Below are 26,776 nucleotides of genomic sequence, written 5' to 3' on the forward strand. Positions count from 1 at the left end.
TCTGGCTCTGTGTCTCTGTATTTATTCCCATCTGCCACAGAAGAAAGTTTCTCTTTAATGATGGCTGAAGAAGGCGCTGGCCTATGAATACAGCAGAATATCACTAGGAATCATTTTATTGTAACTTAAAGAAAACAACCAAAACCAAAAACCAACAAAACAACAAAACAAAAAACCTAGTAGAATTTGGTTTCACCCTAGTTCTCATGGCTTTCTTGGATTTGGCTCTTGGTTATCCAAGCAAAGCTGTATATATGTTATATCTCATAGAATTGTGTCTTAAGTCAAATTAGACATTAGTTGGTTACTCCCCTAAGTCTTATGCTGTCATCACCATAGCATATTTTACAGACATGACAGATTATAGTTCAAAGGTTTGGTGGCTGCGGTGGTGTACACATTTCTCCTTCTTTTAGTATTTTCCTGCAGAGTGCCTTCCCATACCAAAGACACTAGGAAGATAGTAATGAAAGTTCTGTGTAGGCACCAGCTTGAAAACTCCATGTTTAATGGGTTATGTGGGTGTTGTCTTCAACAATAAAGGTCTTGTCTGTTTGTGGAGAGAAACATATTATCTTAGCAACTGCCCAAGTTGTTTGAGGATATACATGGAACCCCAAGCTCAAATTGGATGCAACCCATTTCTGATACTAGAAGTTTCATTTGGTGACAAGACATGGCCAGTTGTGACTTTATTGTTCCCATTATTTTGAGACTTCATTAGGATTGCCTTCATATATTTTAGGAGGTTTCCACTGCACTAGATTTCTATATCACCCCTCAAGGGCCAGTTTTTAAATATCACTTTCATGCCATTTATTTGTCTGTCTGTCCTAATCCCAACATCAAGGTTTTGATTATTAGCTTTGTACTAAGTTTTAAAAGGGGACATAGTAATCACCCAACCTATTCTTTTTCAGGCAAATATTGGCTGTTCAAGACCCACTCCAATGCAGTATGAATTTCAGGATCAGACTTTCCATTCTCAATATAAGGCCACTTAAATTTTACTAGAGACTGTTAAGGTTACAGGTTTATTTAATAGTATTTTCTTTGAACATTAGTAAAATTTCCATTTATGACACTGATATATTCTAGATAAATGTTTTATTTTTTTAATCATTTTTTTAATAGTCCAGTTGCTATCCTCCTCCCAGTTCACTCTCTGACAATTCCACATCCTTTTCCTCTTTCCCAGTCTCCAAGAGGATGTCACCCCCATCCCCACCCCACTAGACCTCCCGATTCCCTGGGGCCTCAAGTCTCTTGAGGGTTAGGTGCATCTTCTCTCACTGAGGTCAAACTAGGCAGCCCTCTGCTGTATATGTGTCGGGAGCCTTGGACCACCTAGTGTATGCTGCCTGTTGGTGGTTCAGTTTCTGAGAGATCTCAGGGGGTCTAGGTTAGTTGAGACTATTCTTAAGCATGCCTTTACATTTTTAGGCTTTCTTCTAAGGACTTTCAAGATTTGTCATTTTCCATGTAAAGTACTGATTCATCTACTTGGTTAAATTTACTCAGATGTGTTTTACTTTCTGAATTACAAATAAAATTTTATTTAAATTTTTTCATGTGATATTTGTTAGTATTTAGAGATACGCTAGCTTTTCACATGTTCATTTTCTATTGTGCAATTTTGCTCTGTTATCTAAACAGCATTGGGTAGATGTTTTGTCTGCTAACATACAAAATCATGTCATCACCATGCAGGGGACAGGATTACTTCTTCCTTGGATGTGTAGGTATATTTTATTTCTTCTTGCTTATTTGCTCTGGGTAAAGCCTAGAGAGCAATATGAATATCAGCAGTGAAAGCAAACATCTCTGTCTTGCTCCTAATCTTAGAGGACTTCCCTCACTGGGTGCAAAGTTGCTGCCGGCGTTTCTTAAGCATCTTTCGCCAGTGGTCAGTTAAATTTTCAGATCATCAGTTCCCTTATTTGTCCTTCACCTTTTCCCCCCTGATTTATTCATTCCTTGACCTTTCATGATATCTCCAGATGAACTTCTGCTCCTCAGTGTACTAGCTTTAACCAGAATCCTCTATAGCAGGCAGCTCTCTTCCTGAATCCTTTAATGCTTATCACAGGAACGGGCATTTTTCAAAGCTTGTCTTTTAGTTATTTTCTCACCTGATCTACTTTATTATATTTGTATTATCTATAAACTTCTCTAGTTGTTTATTTTTTGTGTGAAAATACTATCTATTGAATCTTTAAGTATATTTTCCTGACTGGATGCAGCTTAGATCCCATGGAATTAATTAAAGATACCCATTATTGCCATGTCTCTGAGATTACAGGTCATGTCATGGCAGCCAACTAATTGATCTCATTTGCAGGGAAAATATCCAAGTCCAGGTGGCCATTTAATTTTGTTTAGATGGCAGTGAGGATGTTCTGAAAGTTGGATGTCAGTGTTTGCTCATTCATATTCTTGTCTTACAGCACAGATAGAAAGAAAATGTACCACTTTAGATAGACATGAACAGAAGTAACAGGGACTTTCTTGTAAAATGTAATATATCTCACCATATGCGCTGACGCCACAGTTGACGGACTCTGTGGTTCAATGATTTTAGATGCGAGTTTGTATTCATCTTCTGATAATTGTCCTCAGATTGATCTTCAAGATAGGTGATTGATCTTCAAGATAGGTGATTGATCTTCAAGATAGGTGACGTATGGCAGTGTAGTAACAATGCAATATTCCTTCTTCACATCAGGTGAGGGAGGGGAGGAAAGAGAAAATGTTTCTTCTGGTATAGAATGCAAATATTCTGTATTCTGACTGGGTCATCATCAGGCTTTGGTTGAGGGAAGAAAACCTTTCTTCTGGTGGTATAGAATGCAAACAATCTCCTGTGCTCAGGTTTTGGATTTTTTTCCCACATCCTCAGATCAGTCAATAGAATAGCTTAGATTCTTCATGTTGTGGTTTAGAGAAAAGAGTGGACATTCAAAGAAAGCCAAATTTCCAAAGAATCATGAGAAGGCAAGTGAGTGACAGATACCCTTCTATTAACTTAGAACCATCATCCAGAGTTTACATCCTATCTATAAAATGTCATCTCCCATCATTTCCTGTCTTTATTTCCCCTCTACTATTCACAGCTACAACACCATTGAAAATTGGCAGCTTCTGGCTTGGTGTACCTGCTGTCCTGTCTGCATCTGATCTCAGTGCTTACCTTGCTAGTGTTCCTGGTTTTATTTAGAGTTTTCACAGGTGTTTCTCTCAGTCATCTTTCCTACAAAAGGCTTCTACTGGACTTCCAGTCTGGATATTTGGTCTTCTGGATCCTCATGAACTTCTTTCTTCATAAGCTTGAAGGTATTTTATAAATAAGTATTTATTTCTATATGTGTTCAGTGCCTTTCTACCTGGATCAGGGATCCCTTTGACTGTAAAATACCTATTATGATCATATATACCTCCTGATTACATGATCACCCCATCCATACACTGTACTTATTTCAATTCCTGAACATGCTCCATGTGAACACATCTTTAATTCTTCCTGTTTTATATGAAACATTCTCCAAATTTATTAGAATGACCGTTTCTCTCTTTTATTGTCATAAACTCAAATAGAATAATTTGTATTGTAAAATAAAAGGTGAAAGACAATTTCGCCTCTTGAACTTCCTATGTGATTCCATATAAAAGATTATCAGTGTGAATAAACTATTGTTGTGTGTATATACATGAGTATAAAACAGGGAGATATTTTCTGAGAACATGAAATTCCCGCTGAGAATAAGAAATGACCTCATTTATAATATGCACATTGTATCTGGGTTCTGCTAATGGGACCAAATGAAATATAATTTTTTTTGTAAAGGCGTAATTTTGATTTTTGATTGTCTTGTTGAAATACAAAGTTTTAAGAATTAGAATTACTGATTTATTTATATTAATTTATCATGTGCCATGGTGCACCTCTGTTGGTCCAAGCATAACTTTGTGAAGTTAGTTCTATCCCCTTACCTTTATGTAGGTTCTGGAGGCTGTAACTCAGGTCAACAGGCTTTTTTTTTCCCTCCATCTTTATTAAATTGGGTATTTCTTCTTTACATTACAATTGTTATTCCCTTTCCCGGTTTCCAGGCCAACATCCCCAGTCCCTCCTGCTCCCCTTCTATATGGGTGTTCCCCTCCCCATCCTCCCCCCATTACCACCCTCCCCACAACAATCACTTGCACTGGGGGTTCAGTCTTGGCAGGACCCAGGGCTCACCCTTCCACTGGTGCTCTTACTAGGCTATCCATTGCTACCTATGAGGTCAGAGTCCAGGGTCAGTCCATGTATAGTCTTTGGGTAGTGGCTTAGTCCCTGGAAGCTCTGGTTGGTTGGCATTGTTGTTCTTATGTGGTCTCAAGCCCCTTCAAGCTCTTTCAGTCCTTTTTCTGATTCCTTTAACAGGGATCCCATACTCAGTTCAGTGGTTTGCTGCTGGCATTCGCCTATGTATTTGCCATAATCTGGCTGTGTCTCTCAGGAGAGATCTACATCCGGTTCCTGTCAGCCTGCACTTCTTTGCTTCATCCATCTTATCTAGTTTGGTGGCTGTATATGTATGGGCCACATGTGGGGCAGGCTCTGAATGGGCGTTCCTTCAGTCTCTGTTCTAAACTTTGCCTCCCTAGTTCCTCCCAAGGGTATTCTTGTTTCCCTTTTAAAGAAGGAGTGAAGCATCCTCATTTTGATCATCCTTCTTGAGTTTCATGTGTTCTCAACAGGCCATTTTAGCAAGCATCTTTATTGGCTAACCTATCTTGCCACAACCCTGAGTTGTTCCTATAACTGAAGAAAGAGAGAAATGATGAATCTTAGAAATCAATTTCACTTTGACAGTATATCATAGTTATATATAAGGTGTAGCCTCTAAGGGGACTTTGTTGAAATATCTAATTTGTCAGTACTCCATACTTATTTTAAAATAAAAAAAGTGGAAAAATCATCAGATATAACGGTATATTTGTATATCTCCCGAACAGTAATTTTTTTTGTAGTTGGAGGTCCATTCTGTTGTACATCTTTGTTCAAATCTAACCTGGAGGTGTGGTGCCGCCGGAAGGCCACACCTGAGTGGTTACCTGCTATTTAGGCTCCTCCCACCAACCCCAGTCTTCAACCCATTTCACTTTCTCAGTGAACAGTTCCTGGACCTGCCTATATCAAAAGAGCTTGACTGCCCTGCTTTTTTTTTTTTTTTCACTTCTCAGGTACCAACCACCTTCAGCATCATGTCAATCTCTTCTTAATAAAACGGCATGGGATTTTATTTTTAAATTGCATTTTTGTATATTCTTGTTGCACAGAGCTGAGTCTGGCACAGAGGACACACTCAGTAAACATTTGTCAAATAAAAGAATCTTTCTTGAAATTTGTATCTTTTGAAGTAAACTGATTATTCGACAGAGAAATAACTGCAGCCTATCCATTCCTGTACGATAGCAAACCTTCCTTTGAAGCTGAAACTTCTTTCCTGTGCTCATACTTCAGAGAAAAAGAAGAAGCTGATAACATCTGAGAGGAAGGAAATAGCTCTTCATGCTGAGTTGTGAATATAACATCACACACACATTTTTTTTTAAACAGTCCAACCTCCTGAACCGTTTCCAGAGATGGCTTATCTTACTTGGCTTTTGGCTATTCTTCATGTGCACAAAGGTAAAGCCAATCCTATGTCTTCATTTGAAAGTTTTGTTTTGTTTTTTTTGGTGTTTGAGTGTGACAGGCACAGGATCTCTTAAGCATTTTTCCCTTGTTCAGAAATACTAAAAGTTACAAAAACCAATTTTGTAGTTGAAATTGTCAGTCTTCGCCATGAACTTAGCATACTATTTGTTAAGTCTTATGAATTTTATTTATTTGGTTTTATCATCATTGAATCTAACTCAATTTATGTGATATACATTTTAGCGCTGTGTGAAGAGACATTGTGGGACACAACTGTTCGTCTTTCTGAGACTATGACTTTGGAATGTGTATATCCATTGACGGATAACTTAACCCAGGCGGAGTGGACCAAGGACACTGGCACAAAGAAAGTGAACATAGCTGTTTACCACCCTAACCATAATATGCATATAGATCCTAACTACCTCCATAGAGTGCACTTTCAAAATGCAACAGTGGGGTTCCGCAACATGAGCCTTTCCTTTTACAATGCCTCTGAAGCAGACATCGGCATCTACACCTGCTTGTTTCATGCTTTCCCACGTGGATCTTGGGAAAAGAAGATAAAAGTTGTCCAGTCAGGTAAGGAAAAACTTTATTTTTCTTTTTGTTGACTGACAATGTTTAATTCTAACTAAACTAAATTAACCCAACTAGCTTAAAGTGTTATTGTATTCTTTTCCCAATTCCACTTCTAGACTTTTGATGTTAATTTTCTTCAAAGAATAATGTTGCAACCAATCCCATTTTTTATTAATTGCCGTCATTTGTGAATGGAGGTGTTGCCTGGGTTTCAATGATTTGGGAGGAAATGGAGATTTACATAGTCTTTATGATGACATAAGGCTAGATTCAAATAATGTTTTCAGCATGTAGATTCAGAGCAATCCCTTCTTTTAAGGCTTATCTCAGCAATGCATGAGCCCAGACCCGTTTGGTGGTCGTTTGGCACTGGTTTCAGCACCTAAATATCTAGGATCTCTTCTGCATGACTTACTCTGATTTTATTAACAAATTACTATGATTTTATTAGCAAATTGTGAGCAAAGTTTAAGACCAAGTTCATCTCCAGTCCATATACTTCCTTTTGGAAGTGATAGATATTGTGTCAGAAAGAGAATAATGATGCATGTTAACTATACCAGTGACTACGCTTAGATTCTTCTCATATGGCCATATGGATTAAGTATGATACATCAAAGAATGTTTGGGTTTTATAGCCACCATTTTCCGTAAAACCCTATGTTAGTCGCTCATTCCCTTTCACTGAAGTAACAGAACAACACATCAAGTTATTAATAAGAACAACAATGCCAACCAACCAGAGCTTCCAGGGACTAAACCACTACTGAAAGACTATACATGGACTGACCCAGGGCCCAAACTGCATATGTAGCAGAGAATAGCCTAGTAAGAGCACCAGTGGAAGGGGTGCCTGCCAAGGTTGGACCCCCCAGTGCATGGAAATGTTGGTGGGAGGGAGTTAGGGGGATGGATGAGGGAGGGCAACGGGAGGGGGTCTTATGGACAGGAAACCGGGAAAGGGAATAACATTTGAAATGTAAGTTAAAAAATATATCTAATAAAAAAATAAAAAAATAAAAATATAACTCTCTGAAAAAATAGAGAAAAAATACATTTATATGCAAAAATTTACAGCAAAGTCATTATGCAAATGAAAAAAGAAAAAAAGAAAAAGTTATTAATAATTTATTTAAAAAAACTACCCTTTCAAATCTCAAAATTTTTCAAAGGATAGGTTTTTTAGAAAAAGAATAATGGAGAAATTAAACATATTTGTTATATTTAAACATTTACTTTAGAATATATCTAAAAAATCTCCTTTTATGCTTTATTTACAACTTAAAAAATCCATAAGTACTGTATTTCATATAATATAATGATGGGATTGATGTATGTAATTCTAAAGACAAACTTAAAGATTCATAAATCCTAATGTGCATAATAAATTGTCAGAATTACAACACAAAGAGGGAATTGATTTATTTAATATTAAAAGAAAAAACCCTTAAAAATCAGAAATCCTAATGTGCATAGTAAATTGTCAGAATTATAATATAAAGAGGGAGTTGATCTATTTAATATTAAAGAAAGAAATTTAGAAATCAGAAACCCTAATGTGCATAAAACTGTCTAAATTTCACAGGAAAGAGTGATACCATATGATTGTCACAAATACTGACTTCTGTTCTTCACTTGTAACTCTCTATGGTAGAAGAATCATCCTTTCAGTACCTTAGACAGATTTCCTTATCCCTCCCCACTGTACTCTTGAACATAAACATTATCTTTGCAATATCTGCATATGGGAGTGCTGGGCTAAGAAAAGTCTTCTGGCCTTTCCAAGGCCTCTAATCTGTATGAGTCCCATATGGGTAACACCATTATTGGATGTTAAGTGATGTATGGGGAGTCATGAGTCTCTAGGCCTGGAAAGGATAAGTGACCATTGCATATGTATGTATAGATCCTTTGTGTATTATTCTCTCCTTCATTCCTTGGTATTTAAACAGAGAATTGAGCTAGTTAGAGATCTCATTTTGGATAAGAAATACTATTAGTGGAAATGACATTAAAATGCTTATTAGCTTTAAAATAGAGATTCTTAAGTAAAAACTGGTGCTGTATTATTTTCCCAATTTCATGGTAAAATATGCTAAGGTGACTTACGTAGTGACCTTTCAAAACAGTTTATTGATAGCAGAGTTTGTGGAAGTTTTGGGGAGCACATTGATCACCTTGGATCTCTGACCTTAGTAGTCAGTTAAATAAAATATATTTCTAGTTAAATAACCACCTCCCCCGACCTGCCAGAGAGAGACCCATTCCAATATCCTGCCAACTTTCACTTGAAATCTACTCTTTATGAAGCAATTGAGTATCTCTTGTAGTACATTTGAATACTCAACCACAGGAAGAGAACATTTTCTGGTGCCTAATTTAAAAAGGAGAGATGAGAGATAGAGACAGAGAAACATCACATACTTGCCAACAGAGATGAATCTCACACCTATTTTGGGATATGATTCATTAGCTAGCTAAAGGACTGCATAGTCTATAGTACAATAATTCTGCTCTGTTTGCTATTTTTAGAGCTTCCCACATGAATTAGAAATCCCCAGCCATGTTTATAACAACAGTGATGACAGGAGCAATATTGGAAAACTACCCAGAAGCTCATCAAGAGTAAGATAGGCAAATATGAAGGGCTCATCCATGCAGTAGGAAACTGCATTCCTAAGGGAGGACTCATCACTATGCTTACCAACAGAAATGAATCTCAGCAAAATCACACTAAGGAAGTAAGCGTACCAATGATGACTTTGGGTGTGGTTCCTGTCTTTTACATTGTATAGATATGCAAGACTGAGTAAAACATGATTGATTGACATATAGACAACAACAACAACAACAACAACAACAACAACAAACAACAAAAAAAAGAAAGCTACAAGAAACAAGTTCTAAAACATGATCAGGAAGAGCACAAAGTTAGGATTGACCACCAGTTTTCAATTATCATCATCACAGTGATACTCATATAGAGACATTTTATTTACTATTCTCAGAACTCTATTATAGCATTTCTTTCAAACACACTGAGCTTCTAGGAAGATGTTGAAAATATTTAATTTCAGTTTTTGAGAAGTTCTTATTTGGTCTGAATGTTAGTGAGGAGGAAGCTTTACGAATGCACCCAGATTTTTATGATTTAAGAACTGGAAGATATTAATTTTAGTTTAAAATGACAGAGGATTAGGAGACCAGATTGGGCTTATAAGAAAGTAAGTCTTTCTGGTCCCTGAGTTAACATAGCCTCTGAGTACCTATGTTATGGAGCAGTAGGGCAGAAGAGCATTTCAGGACTGAATATACCAGCTTTCAAGTTATTTTATCACCCAGCATATGTGAAAAGGAAAGTTAAAAAATATCAATGAATAGAAGGAAAAGACTAAGGCCATAGTCTTAGAAAGATCAAAATGAAGTGTGTGAGGGTGATTACATACAAACATGGAAATTATGGGGAAAGGAGGGAGAGAGTCAGGTGTGGAAAGATGAAGCTGAAAAAAATAGATCAGTGGTGTGAGATCAATTAGGTTGGACATAGAGTTGCTGCTCACTATGTCCCTTTAAAGCGTGTCATTCTTCTTGAGTGGGACAAAGATGTTCATGTCTTCCACACTCCTTTCGACAGTCCCTTTCTTACCCCTGCTAGTCTAGCACTCTTTGCCCAGGTGCCAGCAGTTGACATATCAGTTAAATGGTCCATGCATGTTTATTGCTGGTTAGCAGTGTCCAGAGGTCCCTTGAATATTTGCGGCTTCAGAACTGGTAGTAGTCCCATGGAACCCATGGTAAAATAGTATTAAAAGACAATAATGTCCACCTCTAGATCAAGTTGGGACAGTATGCTTTTTCCCCTGTAGTGTTAGTATGATGTCAGGATTCAAAGGTGGAAAGGGAAGAGTGTCCTAGATCCAGTTTCTTTAAATAGGCTTGCTGATATGGAAAAATGAACTCATCCATTAACTCATCCACCAAATCCTTATTAAGAAACTAAACTATTCTAGAATATGTCCAGTGATTTTGAAGCTAAAAAGGCACAAACATTAGCTCTACATGTAGTTTATCCTGGCTTATAATTCATAGCCTTTATCAGACTATCAGCTGATAGGCTCTACCAGCATGGTTTTATTTCAGATTTTTGTTTTGATTATCCAGAATTAACAAAGAAGGAAAATGCATAAAATGACAGGTACAAAGTGATTAAGGTAAAGACTTGGTCAAAAGGTTAAGGGCATTCTGATTGTAAAAGGATGTTTCAAAGCTGGTAAGAGGGTCACTAAGAAATAATCTCCCACAGATTCTTATTTCAAAGATTACTGGAAATTGTTCAGATATTTATCTGTATTCTTTTAATTCTCAAAGGTCAAGTAAATCCACACTTCTTCCTCTGGTCCTTACTGTAGATACTCTTTACCCAGTGTGAAAGAAGCAGCCAGCTATAAAATCTGGAACACATTTCCTCTATAGAGCAGGTTTTGGGGTGTCGGTTTGTGTGGGTACTGGTATGTGGTGGAGACAAGGCTTCATGCATGAGTAAGAGTGAGCACGCTTCAGTATTTGATACCTATCAACATTACCATGGAACATATCTAGCCCACGGGTCAGGGTTATCCAAAACTGTCTAGGCTTCATTATGCCTTTGAGTTTTTCTCATCAATAGTCAAAAGCTGCAGAGAGCAAGCATAGATTTCTGGAGAATTAGTGCATAGATTAAAATTCCATTACAGGAATTTACACATAAACTAGTCACAGTACTGACTAAAGGCAAGACCATGGACTTTGTTTTAAAGAATAAAAACATTGAATTTTGAATATGCAAATAAGAAAATAATTACTGAAGGAAGTGTAGAGAATAAAACTCTTAGCTCCAGAGCTGGCTTGAGAGAATCTTTATGAATTTTCTCTGAGGTAATGCTGTCAGTAGGGATCTGATTTAAAACTGTAAGGAAACAACTTGATTTACAAACTGCATTTTTGATGTTGCCCTTTGTTTTGGTTTGACTTTATAGGTAGTGGTGATTAGAAATAGGATTGCCTCTCCATTCCTTCATGAAAATGGTGGGAAACTATTTCTGAAGACAATAAAGGTTTTAAAACTGCTAACAATTTTAAGACCATCAAGTCAATTCTTCTGGGATCAATGCAAAATGACTCCCTGGGGCAACATCTCATGTACTTACTTTAGAATTGTTTTAATTAAATAACTCCGCTGATGGGACTCCTGGCACTTCCCTAGAGAGATTATTCACAATCCAATAAATCTTAATGTGAGAAATTTTCTCCTGACTTCAGCTATTTAGCCAACTTACATCTTTAAAACCTTGCTCTTTTTCATAATCTTCCCAGAAAGAAATATTCATGTTTCATAAGATGAAGGTATAGAAAGGTATCTAAGGCAAGGTCCATAATCCAAAGGATATTGGTTTAGGAAAGATCATGTCTAGGGAAAGACCATATCCCATAGACAGGTGTCAAGAGAAAAAACTATGTTCAACAGAAGAGAGATATAGGAAGATGTCTAGGGAAAGAGTGATAATGTGCCAATTTATATTTACTAACACTTGAAATAGAAATGAGCGACATGCCTTGGGAATGCAGCAAGGGTAAAGATAGTGGTCGGTAAGAATAAAATATGGGCATGAGCTCTGTGTTCAAATGTTCAACTTAATCATCACGATGATTACAGAAGTTCACATTCTCATTTCAGCTGACTGGTTCCAATACAAATTTGTGCTATTTCTTGGGAGCAGTATGAAATTCATTCTTCTACCATATTAAAAGTTCAGAAAGTCTTAGTCAAAGTGTGCATATGAGTGTGTGTGCATGTCCTGTGTGTGTTCTCTTTTTAATTGAGAATAGATTCTTCTCATATACACTACATTATGACCACAGTTTTCCCTTTATTCACTCCTCCCAGCTTCTCCCTTTTTCCCTTATTGTTCAGATCCACTTTTCCTCCATTTCCTATCAGAAAGGATCAGTACTACAAGAACAACCAAAGATGATAAAACAAAACATAAGACAAGGCAAATGCCCTTATATTAAGAATACAAAGCAATCCAATAGGAGGAAGAGAGTCTCAACAGCATGAAAAAGTGTCAGAGACACACCCATTCCCTCTGTTAGGAGTCCCACAAAAACACCAAGCTTACAGCCATAATATATATGTAAAGGACTTTGTGCAGACCTGGTGCTTGCTGCTTTAGTCTCTGTGAGCTCCCATGAGCACTGCTTAGTTGATGTAATGGACCATGTTCTTCTGGTGTCCTCCATGCCCTCTGACTCTTACAATCTTTCCTCACCTTCTTCTGTGGGGTTGCTCAAGCTTGCAAGAGAGGGACCCAATAGAGATTCCATATTTAGATTCTCCATATAATGTCTGGCTATGGTTCTCTGCACTCACTCTATTCCCATCTGTTGTTTGAGGAAGCCTCTCTGATGATGACTGGACAAGGCACTGATCCATGAATATAGCAGAATATGATTAAGAATCATTTCATTGTTTTTTGTTGGGAGTGGGGGAGTCATGATTGGTTTTATCTAGGTCTTTGGGCTATCCAGTCTCTAGTTCCTGGCCATATACACAATGTAGGTAATGTGCTCTCTCATGGTATGGACCTCAAATTAAACCAGACATTGGCTGGTCACTTTCACAAGTTCTAAACCACCATTGCCCCAGCACACCTTCTAGGCCGGACAGATTATAGGTCAAAGTTTTTGTGGTTAGGTTGGTGTCCTGGTTTCTCTTTTGACAGCTTGCATAGTACCTTCCTGTGCCAAAGAGAATAGAATGTAGGTGTGAATGCTTCATGTAGTCACTAGCTCAAACTCTCTACATTCAATGAACTGTCACGATGTTGTCATCAGCAATGGAGCCCCACTGTTTGTTTTTTGAGGCTGACCCTCTATTCTAGCATCAGCCTGAATAGATCATGGAGCTGTCTCAGCCAACAACTCAACTGAATGTAATCCTATCCCCCACCACTTGCTTGGTTATAAAAATGCCCAGTTCAGACTCTATCCTCCATTACCAGGGTTCCTCACTTAGGTCACCCTCATATATTCCAGGAAGATTTAACTGCATTGGATTCCCACAGTGCCTCAGATCCCCAAATTATAGGAAAAATTTAACCATATTTCCATTTAATTTCATGAATGTATAGAGCAAATTTATTTTTCTTTACAAACTGCATGCTATAATTGAACATACACTATTTTTCAAGTGAAAAAAAATCCAAGGAATTCCATTATTATTTTTGATAGAGGGCGTGGTAATGTTAGAGCACTTAACCATCAGATAGTATTTTTCATTAGGTCATGACATCATATTTCTCAGTGTAACCCTTCATTATCTGCTTCTATGTATGTGGTGCTGGAGATAAAAATTCAGTTCTCATGCATGTGAGCTACCACTCTGCTTTTCACCCAGTCTTTTCTCTACTATCTTTAAAAATATGTAGTTATGAATAGTTAAATAAATGATATTTATAAATAGACCTTCTATTTTTCTCATATGCTAGAACCATTTTATAAAAATAAGAATTTAATCAGATGGAAATGTCCAAGAACTATTACTGCATTTCCTTGAACTGACTCGATATTTAATTTCTCATTATTCATGTAGTATAACCATGACATTTTTGTTAAAATAGCAGAATCAAAGAGTTAGACCATAGGGAAAAGTATAACATTGTTGCCAATGGCACTATTGTGCATAGAATTATAATTGATTGAATGTTTAGATTGAATGGTAACAATAATTTAAATACTTATGCAAATCCATTCTATCTTATTGGAAATTATACATGTACATGTGTGTGTGTGTGTGTGTGTGTGTGTGTGTGTGTGTGCTAAGAAATGCCTCTGCTGTGAGTTATTATATAAGAAAGGCCTTTATCTGTGAGTTGAAAGAACAGCAGCTGGCTAAACATATTAGATGGAAGATTGTGCTAATTAGCATTCAGCAAAGTCTGGGGAAATAAGAGATGAGTAAAATTTCTTCTGGTTTGGTGGGAACCATGAGCCGGGAAATGGGCTTTGAATATAACATTTTGTCACATGCTTTGGGATAGGTCGGGAAGTACAAATTCTAGATACTGGATTTCACATAGCAGTTAGTAAAGTTTTTATAAAGTGAACGTTACTTATTGGCCACATCTTGCAGTAGTATATGGGATGGTTGGGTTGAGAAAGTAGAAAGATGGGTCAGGTCAAGTAACTGAGAGAAAGAGAACCCTGTCAAACAGAGAGGACACAGCCTTTAAACCAAGGCCCACAAGACAGTCTGTACTATAGATTACTTAATTTATTCTCCTCTGTTCCAATAAAGAAAACTTTCTGTATTCAATTCTAGCTGCCTCTCCCCCTTGCTGCCTTTCCATAAATATTTACGGATGAAAGACCACCTGGAATGTGGTTAGCACCATTCCAGGTTGGAGGCTTGGACTGAATAAAATGGTGCCCTGAGTATTAGTCTTTTTTTTTTTAATTCTTCTTCATAGCTATGTATACAATGTGACCAGCTACCTCATACTCTTGTTACCATACCTTTCTTTGCCATTATGGATTGTGTTTTAGCTGTGAGCCAAAATAAACCTGGTTTGGTCACAACAATGAGAAGTGTGACTAATATATGTCCTATGTCGTTTGCAAATGCTATGAGTTTTCTCTACTCCCCCTGTGTACATCATTTCTGGGAACATGTAACTTAGAAGACATGCTCAATAAAGAAACAAAGAAATAGAGTAGTAGGAGCTGATACCTCAACACAAATTCATCATCATTGATCCTGGGAGATATATAGGAAAGCATTAATTTTATTATTTTATTAATATAATTAATATAATTTCATAATAGTAACTTATTATTATTATTAAGTGGAACATAGCAATTTTTCTTTTATGAGTTCTGTTCAGGAAGTCAAAAACACTTTCCTGGGTAGTGACAGAGGATTTTTGTCATATCTCATTTGCCAAAGAGGTCTGAATAGAAGAGAAATATCTGATTGATCATTTATGGAAAGTAAATTCAAACAAGAGCAAAACTGTAATGAATGGGGATGATAAAAGTAGATTTTAGAAATACAGTTTTGTGAGACTGACAGTTTGGGAAAAAAGAAGGGTAATGGGGATGGAGATTAGGGTGCATGTTTGAGAACAAGTAGTGACAACACCTAATGACTAAGTCAGAGGCATTGGTAAGGATAAAGGAGTTATGAATGACATTCAGTTCCAATGGTAGAAGAGTAGCAAGGACTAAGTTTGGAAAGGGGAATACAGCTTTGCTTATATGTAAGCAAAAAGTATATAAAAGAGTTTGAAAGTTAGACAGAGGCATATGCCAGCAGCAAACCACTGAATTGAGAATAGGACCCCCGCTGAAGGAATCAGAGAAAGAACTGGAAGAGCTTGAAGGGGCTCGAGACCCCATATGTACAACAATGCCAAGCAACCAGAGCTTCCAGGGACTAAGCCACTACCTAAAGACTATACATGGACTGACTGTGGACTCTGACCTCATAGGTAGCAATGAATATCCTAGTAAGAGCACCAGTGGAAGGGGAAGCTCTGGGTCCTGCTAAGACTGAACCCCCAGTGAACTAGATTGTTGGGGGGAGGGTGGCAAGGGGGGGAGGATGGGGAGGGGAACACCCATATAGAAAGGGAGGGGGGAGGGGGATGTTTGCCCGGAAACCGGGAAAGGGAATAACACTCGAAATGTATATAAAAAATACTCAAGTTAATAAAAAAAAAAGAAAGTTATGTTCTTTCATTCTTCTTTGCCACATGGTATTTCTCCCCAAAATTCTAGAATTGGAAGTAGACATTCTTTTAAATTTCCTTTAGATTTATTTATTTTATGTGCATGAGTGTTTTTGCTGGAGTTACAGAGGGTTGTCAGCTGCCATATGGGGAGTGGTGATGAAATCTGGGTTCTCTGCAAGAGCAACAAATGTGTTTAGCTAAACAATGTGTTTAGCTGATGAACTATCTCTCCAGTCCCAGGGTAGACATTTCCTCTTAACAAGGCCATGCTGCAGTTCTTATCTTAGTTTGCGCTTGGTTACACAGTAAGCATCAAAACCTTTCCCCAGTTTTCTGGACTCAGGAGTTAGAATAATAGCTTTAAATTTAATGCCCTATCCATCTTTAGACTACTACCCAGTGAAAACATAGGAGTGTTTTGAAACATGATAGGTGAGATTGTGTCATATAGTTTGGCTGGCTGGATTCATAAAGCAAATTCAGTGGGGATAGAGTTAGTTTTCCCAGGGAGGTGAATTTTCTCAGTATAGAAGTTAGATCAAAGGCTCATCATTTCTTGGCAAAAACATGGTGTCTGTTGGTTCATTCTCTAAGGGTTTCTCCTGCAAAGTCACTCTCTTTTTATCCACTGAAAAACATTTATTGTCTGTGACTCCATTTCACTCACTCCCTTTCCTTGATGTTCTGAAATTTTATCTGCATTTAATTTTGGAGCTGCAGGCAGGTATTTTCAGGCACTCTTTTGGTCTCATTACAATTTGTACCTCTGGGCATTGTACCTCTTCCCTGGTGAATGGTCCCTTTACTTCTCTTAGGGTTGTACCTTCATCTGAGTATGACTCTTTGACTTTGCATTTTAGCCATAAGAGGTTTTATTTTAAGCACAGGACCCTTTAGATCTATTAGAATATATTTCCTTTAGACTTTCAAACATATTTTCCAGTATTCTTGGGGTTTCTTTTGGGACTTTTACCTTTTAAACCAGAATTTATATGTATATATATTTAAAACCAGAATATTTGCATTTTAGTATTGTTTCCATTTGTTAACCATGAAAACTTTCCAGTGAACATTCTTTGACTTTCTATTCAGAATGACTTTTAGTCATCTGAAGAGGCAATTGCTTCAAAGCAAACAATTTATGTGTCTCTTCCGTTGCACATCATGACATAAAAGTCAATATATTTTTTATTCTCATGGGCTAAGTAACCAGTCAGAAGAGCAATCTGAGTGTACTAAGATTTTTTCAAAGGAGAGGTTCAAGACAGAATGTGGATAATTTTGCTATGCACTTTGTCTCCTGTGTTTGATTCTTCTACCTGACTGGTTTTGTGTAATATTTCCTTTCATTATGTTTGCACTATGTTGATAGCATCACATGGGTGACTGGTTTCTACCATATAAAATACTGAGTTCTGTAGCAGTTGCTATTTAGAACTAAGTTAAGATATCCTCAGCATCTTATTTGTATAGACTATTTCCCCAACCCCCACATTCTGAGTCAGATTTGTAACTTTTATTGGAGCTGTCCCTTGCTTCAAAGGTTCCTCTTAATCCTTTCAATATTTTAATACTTGGGTATTTGTGTTGGCAAATTATGATTTTTCTATTAGTTCTAAGATAGAGTAGTTGAAGCTTCATTAAGGAGCAATAAGGTTGAAAAAAATCAGAATGGTTGGTTCTGTAAAAGAAACATAGAAAATTTTTGTTGAAACAAGAGACTTGAAAAATCATGTACTGGGTTCTAGTTGGTTCGGATTTCTTCCCTCTGTATTTAGTACCAACACCTTTCATACTCCAACCTCTAGGCTTGTCTTTCTACAGTGTGACCCTTTCTTTCCCACGCTATCCCAGAACTTGCTAATTTTTCTACCATTGTTCCTGTCAAAACTGCTCTCCTAAATTTGTGTGAAAATAATCACTTCAGCTATTTGGAGTGCAACTGTTAGGACTGTGAAGAATAATCCTACTAGGCACTTATTCTCATTATTGTGAATCCTTAAACTGTGTCCTGAATCTTGGTCTCTTCACTTTATTTGCTTAGTGAAGAGATGATTCCTGGTTTCTATTAAATTCAGCAGTTCTAAATTATCTCTGTAGTTCTTTAACATTAGTTATTCTATTGACCCTGCTTGATTTCTAAACATTACATACATTCAGGAAATACAAACTTTCTTCTCAATGATGAAATCACTTTTCATTTCTTATACTAAGTATATATTATAATATAAAAATAATATATTACTTTATTTAGAGCAAATTACAAATCTTGCAACATATTTGCAGTAATTCTATTTCCAGTATAGATAACTTAGTGAACCATTTAGTAACTGATAGCTGGCCATTTATCATGGGAGATTCTCTATGTGTTAGGGAAGTGGTAATAATGGATAATAAATGATTAATGGCTCTTAGTAGTCCCTTGAATATATCCAGATATATTCAACCAGAACATTCCTGTAAAGTAAAAACAATCCCTCAGAGGAAAAACAGAATTCAAACTAAAACCAAAATAGAGCAAAAACTCCTTTATTTGGCTAATGAGAAGACAACTCATTGATGTTAATTTTCAGAGATAATGAAAGAGACATAATTATGACAGAGGAAGTGGTTCTAAGCTGTTTTCATCAGGCACATGATGTCTGGTCCACTTCACTCCTGGAGAGTGTGATTGTTGGCCTTTTAGTCACAGGGCCTAGGAGAGTTATAATGTCAGTGCCCTTCTTCGAGTAGGAAGCTGTTCCTTATCTGGAGCTCTGAACATAAAATGAATCAACAGGACGTGCTAAATTCTGATAGAAATGCTGCAGTAGAAAAATGAAAAGTTAAAAGCTACAGCTTCGAGTCCAGAGGAATCTCAGAAGTTCACATGTGATACTATCAGGATGTATGTAGAGTTCAAAGATTTCAGCAGAAAGAATTGTCAGCACTAGGACATGAAGTGAGTGATGATTATGAAGACATGATGGGTTGAAGTATAGTAATGGTGATTACAAACTATAGATAGGTGTGGAAAGAAATGGAGTGGAGAGGTTTGAAGGCCGACTATACTTGCCGAACTCTGTGATGTTAGAGATTCCAACATTTCAGGTTTGCAAGCAGGGAGGGCTGAGACCAAATTTATATTTGGGAAGGAATTTCCTCCCATAGAAAAATTTGGTTATAAATATTCCTTGCCTCTGCACAAAAACTAAAACAACTACATTCAAAGACAGCAACAAGTTGTATTGGTTATTTTCACATTGCTGGGGCCATGGCACTGGGTAGAGCCCATTTAAGGGAGGAAACGCTTATTTTAATTTGTGGCTTAGAAAATTTGGTCCATTGCAGTGAGGAAGGAGTGGTGGCTATCATGCTATTATGGTAGCAGAACGAGCATGCCACTGTCGATAAGGAAGCAGGAAGCATGCCAAAACCAGGGCTCTAAGCGGCAAAGGCCTTGCCCTAGGGAACTAGGCACATGTTCCAATGTCTTTGAACATGGTACCAATAGCACCAGGGGAACAATTATTTAACATAATTCTGAGGGTGATGTTTCATATTTAGAACATCAGACTGACTATTCCCCACTGCTCACAAGGTTTTGTGGTCATCTCTTAATTCTGTGTACGTTTAGTTTGAGTTCAACAGTCTTTGCAAGTCTTTACAGTGACAAAAATGGTTCAGAAGTGCAAAGTTTAAGTCTTTTTTTTTCTCACACAAGGCAAATTCCTAACTTAAGCCCCTACAAAGTAAAGAGGCCATGCACACTTCCAGTACACAATGGCATAGGTAATCATTGCCACTTCTATAGGGAAGAAAGGAGACTAAAATGCAAAATTGAAACCCCAGCATGCTAAACAGCAAATCCTGTAGCTTCTTATCTGACACCTGGGACTTAGAGTTCCATTCAGTTCTTGCAGCTCTCATCATCAAATGCCTCGTTTCTCCTTGAACCTTAGGGTTCACATTTACAGCTTCACATGTGTCTTGGAAGAATTCCCTGCAGAAAATCTAGCCCAGTTACACATTATCTGTGCTCCCAAGATTACCTTAAACGCCTGTCTTTGTGCCAGCTTCCGTAATTCTGTAACTCTTGTTTTCTCCGTGCCTACAAAACCACAGGGACTTTTTTTTTTCTTTTCCAGTTTGAGAAATAATGGAGCACCCTTTCAGCATGGCTGTATCAGTCTCTGAGTACTTGGGTTGCAGAACTCAAAAAACCATTTCCATAGGTCATCATTTTCAGCAGGGTACACTGTAGCCTCTTTAATGTCAGAAATCTGTAATCTCTTTTCAAAGAAATGCTTTTCAAATGAGTTTGTATGAGTGGGTGAGGATTCATCTGCAAAGGCCCCCTTCTAATATTCTAGTGTACTTGTGGGTCCTCCTGTGGAGTGTTAAACCTTAGCAACATAAGCACTTTCTTGAAGGTTCTTAGCCAGAAATATTTAACTTTTTTTTCTGGTTAAATCAGATATTTCCCACATCTCTCTGCTTTTTTTGCTAATAGTTTTCATTATAATCCTGACTTATGGTAGCTATATGAAACCATGCCTCAGCTTATAGTTGTGGTGTTTGAAATTTCCTCCATCGAATTCATCAACACATTACTCTTGCATTCAGGTTCATTAAAAGAAAAAAACAAACAAACTAGGAAATAGACAAGATGCAGATACAGGTTGTTTTTTGTTTGTTGGTTTGCTTGTGAAATAAGTGGCCTCCAGTACATTTTCAATAATCTTGGTTCCTATCAGTAACCTCATGGACACGTTTAGTGTCTGTGTTTCTGATAGTGTTCTGGGCTTCTGAGCTGTCACTTGAATTGTTCATTGAAGTCTGTTCACAGCATTCTAGGGATTCTTTAGTTCCCATCACCAAACATCTCCAAATTCCTCCCTGAAGTCAGTGAGAATACTTAATGAGTTGAGCAATTTTACTTTTAAAATAGCATGAGTGTAATTTTTAGTTTCAAGTCTGTAGGGGATATACTTTAAGTTGGAAGTAGAGGTTATGAATAAGAAAAATAAACATACCACTGGTACATGTTGTAGCATAATTATTAGAAAAAATTGTGATACTTTTCATGAGTTAAGTAAAGCAGAATATCTTCAAGTTTGTTTTTTTCCCGGTTGAGTTTATGGAAAGAGCAGGAAACAAAGTAGATGAGGGTTGGGAAATTCATGTGCCTTATAACCTTATAGTAATAAACTCTATTTTGAAATGATATCACTTTAAAAATCTTCATTCAACACATGGAAATGTTATATAAATTACTTATTACTATGAATAGTATGAATCTGTCTTGATAAGCAATTTATTCTGTTAGATTAAATCCTCAGAGTTCTTCAGCAAAGAACAATAAAAATGAAAATACACTTTGCCTGGTGTTACTTATTTCACACAGAGATAATATTTCTCCTCTTCTAGCATTTGTTTATCCTTAAAACTTAGATTATCATCCTGCATTGAGCTCTCCCCAAAAGTACTTATCAGTTCTTTTTTCTTTGATAGTAGGTATTGTTTGAAGGCTTTTATCTCCCTTCCCAATGATCCTTTAAATGTGTGGTACAAATGAAAATGTTTTCTTTTCTTTTACACGATAGTCTCTGTTTCAAGACATGTTTGAAATATTTTAAGACACACTTTTCAGTAGGATAGCAGATTGTTCTCTCCTGTATTTGTGGACAGAGCCTAGACAGCTTTATGGAATGTCTGAATTGCCTGGGTTTTTCATTGTTCTTCCTCACCCTGAGAATAATTGTAAGAGAGAGGTCATGGTCAGACTTTGTTTAATCCTTAAAAAAATGATAACTCAGTAAACATAATGTCCAATACTTACAAGACCCAGTAGGTAAAACCACAGCTGTCCAAATATTTTCTGGATAAAGTTTTAGTTTTCTTGTTTTTGACTTTTTCTTTTTTTCATCTTAGTTTTGTCTTCTAGAGCCTCCAGCAGCCATATTACTTTTAAATTATCCTTCATATTTGTATCACCCGGGCAGAGGTTCTAATATCTCTAGTCTCTCTGTTTACTTCCTATACAGATTAGTGCACAAAATTATTGAAAAGAATCACCATCACACCCATATGTTCAATGTGAGGAGTTCAAACTATATTTATCCGTCAACCTTCTATGTCTCTACTTCAGTCCCTCCAACCAATTCCCAGTTCACACTGGGAGATTCTGAAGTCCAGATGATGCCTGATAATCTCTAGCTTTGCTCTAAGTCAATGCTCAATTTTTTTTGCTTAGGGTAATTCCTCTTATATTGCATCATTTTATATACTCACACAGCACTTTATATGTTAATTCTCTTTAATATTATGGCTACTTAGTAGTTTCTAGCCCTATGACAATGGGGGCACATCTGTCTTACTATGTACTTCATCCACTTCTTTAATCCCTGACATAATTTAGTCCTTTACTAAATAATTATGTATTTATTTATATCTGCTGTGCTGGGAATAAGCCAAGTGCCTCATGAATGCTAGGTATTTACCTAATAAGCTACAAGTCCAACTCCATTTTAAAATACCGAATTAGTGGTTGCAATGACTGTAGGCTCATTCAGGGAAGGGGTATTTCTTATTCATCTTTAAAATGTATATCTTTTCCCACAAACCTTTGTATAGTAGACCTATAAAAGATCCATGAAGGACTAATGACTGAATGCTATGCCATTTGTGGGTCAGCCTTAGATGACTAGTTATGCACTTTGGTACTTAGTTTGCCTAGACACAAGACACATCTCAACCAATGTTGCTTTGGACCAGAAGTTTTAGTATAACGCAGTTTCAATATTTCAATCAAAGCTATTGGTGCTTAGCTTTTATATTATTCAGTTTATCATAACTGTGACCAAATATTTGGCAGAAACAACTTAAGGAACAAAAGGTTAATTTTGCTCACTGGAGCAGAGCGTCATGATGGGAAAACCATGGCAGTGTGGTTCCATTCACAGCAGTGGGAAACTGTGGTAGAGTTCTTAACATGACTATATGTCAGGAGGCAAAGGCCAAAATTAGGACAGGTATCCCCTCTAATGCACACCCCCTGCCAGCCTCAATAGTTGCTTGCTATTTCAAGTAGGTCACATTTTCCAAGAAGTCATGATTTTAGCTGTACTAATCCTTGGGAACAAGAGTTCTAATCATGAGCTTGTTGGGGACATTTCAGATTCAAAGCCTCTTCTGAGTGAGTTGAAGTGCTCATTTCTTTCACCACCACTTCCCTGTTGTTTCAAACCATTTGATACTTTTCAATGACTTTGATCCTCATAAAGTGTTATAGGAATTAAAGATAAAGTAATAATTTTGGAATGCATAGTGATGAAAGGAACAATTTGGAAAAGTTAACTTTAATAAACAAGTTGAATCAGAGGGTATATACAACATTCTGCTTTGCAGAAATGCAACTCAGCAACTGAGAGGCATGTCTTAACACACCACCATGCATTAAATAAATGTATGTTAAAAGGTGTCTAATCATGAGGAGTTGGTTTTTGGACAACAGGGTTTGGAGAAGTTCAATGGAAGAAATAGCACATGACTCCCCAGCCAAAGATGGAGGAAAGGTACTGCTGTGGACAGGAAGCCCTGACTAGGTGCTAAGAGGTGAAACAAGTGAGTCTTAAGACAATTTTAGTATAAGCCCAAGGTAGAAGTGAATGATGCAGCAAAGCCAGCCCTCATAACTCATGTTTTTTCCCCCAATTAGGATTGATGGTGGTACTAAGAAGTTTAAGTTTATTTCTAAGTACTCTAGGACAATTTAGGATTGTAGACTAGGAAAATACAGGTCTGGATTTATTTTCCAGGATTGCTCTGATTATTTTAGGGATTCATGGGAGCTAGGCATGAGTAGAGAAAATGGTGGCATGATCACTGAAGGGCCAGACAATTAAGAGTTGATAATGAGTCTAATTTAGTTGAGAAGGCAGAGCATTAGTCAGACGGAAAGCTACTAGATCCACAGAAGGGGTGATGGAATTTGCAGGTGAGTTAAATGAGAAAATGGCAGGGAGGTGAAGGCTGACCTCTGAACTGGGCTGCTGACATGTAAGGATATTATTTATAATAATGAATGACATTAGAAGGATACCATATTCCAAAGAATGGGAAGGTATAGTGTTCTATCAATTTTCTTTAGAGCAAAATTAATGAATGTTCATTAGGAATGGGTTTTACGTATGAACAGCTCTTGATTTCTGTTATATGTGATTGTTCCTTGGTATAGATTCTAGGTGATAAATCATAGTTTCACATTAAATGATGAAGTTATAGTCTCTAGTCCAAAGACTCATCAGAAAATATTATTTTGTGCCTAATTCTTGTCTAAGCATTAAGAGAACATTATTTTTATGTCACTCTATAAATCAAATGCAACACCAATACTTGTTGATCTGACAAATGTTTTGAGTCATCTCTTCCTGGAAAACATTTATTTATTAAAGATTAGTCTGTTGGCCTACTATTCTTTCTTTTTTCTAAATTGGTTTTGAAGACATTTCATTTTCTGGGTTCAAGGTATATTCCAAGAAAGGAAACATGGATATGTGCAGACCATGAGAATCACATAAGCTATTCACCAGCTCTGGAAAAATCTTATGTTGATTAGTTAATTTTTGTTTTATTTTATCTTATATAGTTTTTAAGTACCACTGCATCCAATTAACAGCTTGCTATAATATTCAGCATAGTTTTCCCTTTTGTCTGTGGATTTCCACTAAGAGCTCACCATCTTGGTAGTTTTCTCTGTTTGCTGAGGCCATCACTGATTTATTTATATGCATCTTTTAAATGTCCAATGTAAGCCTGTGAATAAATTGTTTGGCCATTGCATAGAACTGAAAAGATGCTTTGTTCTCCTATTACTCTACAGCAATATGCTTCTGAAATGAAATAGCACACTGTGATAGAGCTCACCTTGATCGAAGCACATTAGGGTAGATTTGTAATTGCTGCTACTGGCGGGGGCTCATCCTGTGATTAGGCTCAGATCCCCAAATTTTATAGCTTTTTGTTTTGTTTTGCTTTAAAAGGCAAACCCATAAATGTGATAAATGGAATTCCAAGATAATGGAGTTAGGAAGCCATTACTGAAGGCAATTTTGGAGGAAAATGGAGAGTGTAAAATGATGACTTTAAAATATTTAAAATTATGGAGGTGGAAATTAAATTGCAGACATTGGAGGAAAGTGTTCACTGTGCAAGGAAAAGGAAAGTCAACACCAATTTAGAGATAGAGTCTATACTTTGATAAAAAAAAATCAGAGAGAATGCAAGCATTACCTCTCAATATTTCAAAAGGAACAATTCCAGCAAGTTTCTGCATTAAAAGTATGGCATGTGGCAACAGGAAGCACAGATTCATAGGTGGCATATTCATCCGAACTCTTTCTGACTGATATGGAAACAGTTCTGTTTGGTTTTCTAAAACTCAGTTTTTCTTTTAGTATTCATGAGTTCGACATGCTTCCTAGATGAATTCCAGCAAATGGAGAGCCACAGGACAATAAAAATAATACCTGTGGCTTTTAAGATAGCTTCAAATCATTGGGAAAGATTAAATATTGACACTTTGATAATTTACTAAGATATCTACACGTTTCTGTGCAATTTCCATTTATCCTCCCTCGAAATTAAAACACAGGGTAGCAATTTCCAAATCAGAAGCAAGCTTTCTCTCATATTGAACATTTATTGGTCATCTTAACTGTGTTTAACTCATAGATAAAGAAAAAAAAGTAGCTACTGACATCATCTCATAGGGTATGAAGCGGTGAATGTGTTTATCCTCATCTAGCATAGCTGAGGTCTCACACAATAACCACTTGGTTTCGCAAATGCCATTGCCACCAAATGCTGCTTGTGAAATAAATAATTACCTAGAAAGTTTTAATACTTCAAATTAAAATCTACCTTTGGTTGAAAATTGAGTAGAATTTCTACAAAAACGACAATATGCCAATGTAGTTTAAAAGCATTTTGTGGACTTGTTCCTCATAACAACTTTGTATCAGATGAGGAAGTACCATTTGCATTATTAATTGCTATGCCTTTCAGGGTTATAAAATTTCACCTGAAACTCAACACATTCTAAAAATAGCTCCTCACCTAATGGTACTGGAGCTATCTTAAAAGCATAGGCATTTCTCTTTCACTCTGAGCAGCAGGGTGAAAGCTAACTACACCTGGAATGTTTTGGTTGCCATTTTCAAGTAGAGGAAGGGCTAAATGGCAGCTGTTCTGTTATTGCTTTTCTTGTTCTGAAATTTCTTGCAGAAGAAATGCTTTTCTAAAGGAGAAACATAAAGGACATAACGCAAAGAATGAGCTCTGGAACTTGACTGAGAAATTAGAACTAGCTGAACCCCTGACAAATTACTGTTAATAGGTTTAAACTTAAAATCTGAAGAGAGATACTCCTTGTCTGCACTATGAACACATTGGATTCACTGACAAGTTAGTTTGGTGCTGATGAGCTTGAACTAAGCCTACTGGGTCCTCACATCCTCAAGGGCATGGATGCTTGGTGGGTGTCAGGGTGTCGATGAAGGTCTTATACTGTGGGATGCACTGTGATCCCTGTAGCTGTTTTCCATGTATCACATGGAATATCTTTCCACAGAGGTTGGATATTGGAGTCAGATATTTACTATTACTGAAGCAGTATATACAAACAAATTCCTTGGGTAAAACTGAGTCTTCCTTTTAGTTCATTATGTGAAAATAAAGGTAAGAAATTACCACAGTG

General features: G+C 36.9%; 1 protein-coding gene across 50 annotated transcripts in view; it reads left to right on the top strand.

Moving 5' to 3' along the window:
* Cd226 (CD226 molecule) overlaps nucleotides 1-26,776 on the top strand; it is a 94,936-nt gene that overhangs the window by 13,833 nt on the left and 54,327 nt on the right. For 12 of the 50 annotated variants that reach the window (XR_015642254.1, XR_015642244.1, XR_015642259.1 and 9 more), the window contains 2 exon segments: nucleotides 5,510-5,677; nucleotides 5,930-6,268. The exons of 1 other annotated variant lie outside the window; for it this stretch is intronic. Coding sequence is in view for 27 of the 49 variants with exons in the window: in XM_087592674.1 (XP_087448800.1) it covers nucleotides 5,632-5,677; nucleotides 5,930-6,268 (385 nt within the window). In the remaining 22 variants the exon portion in view is untranslated. 50 annotated transcript variants of the gene reach the window in all.

The sequence above is a fragment of the Rattus norvegicus genome, chromosome 18 (genome assembly GCF_021556685.1).
Source record: "Rattus norvegicus strain SHRSP/BbbUtx chromosome 18, alternate assembly SHRSP_T2T, whole genome shotgun sequence".
Classification (NCBI taxonomy): Eukaryota; Metazoa; Chordata; class Mammalia; order Rodentia; family Muridae; genus Rattus; species Rattus norvegicus.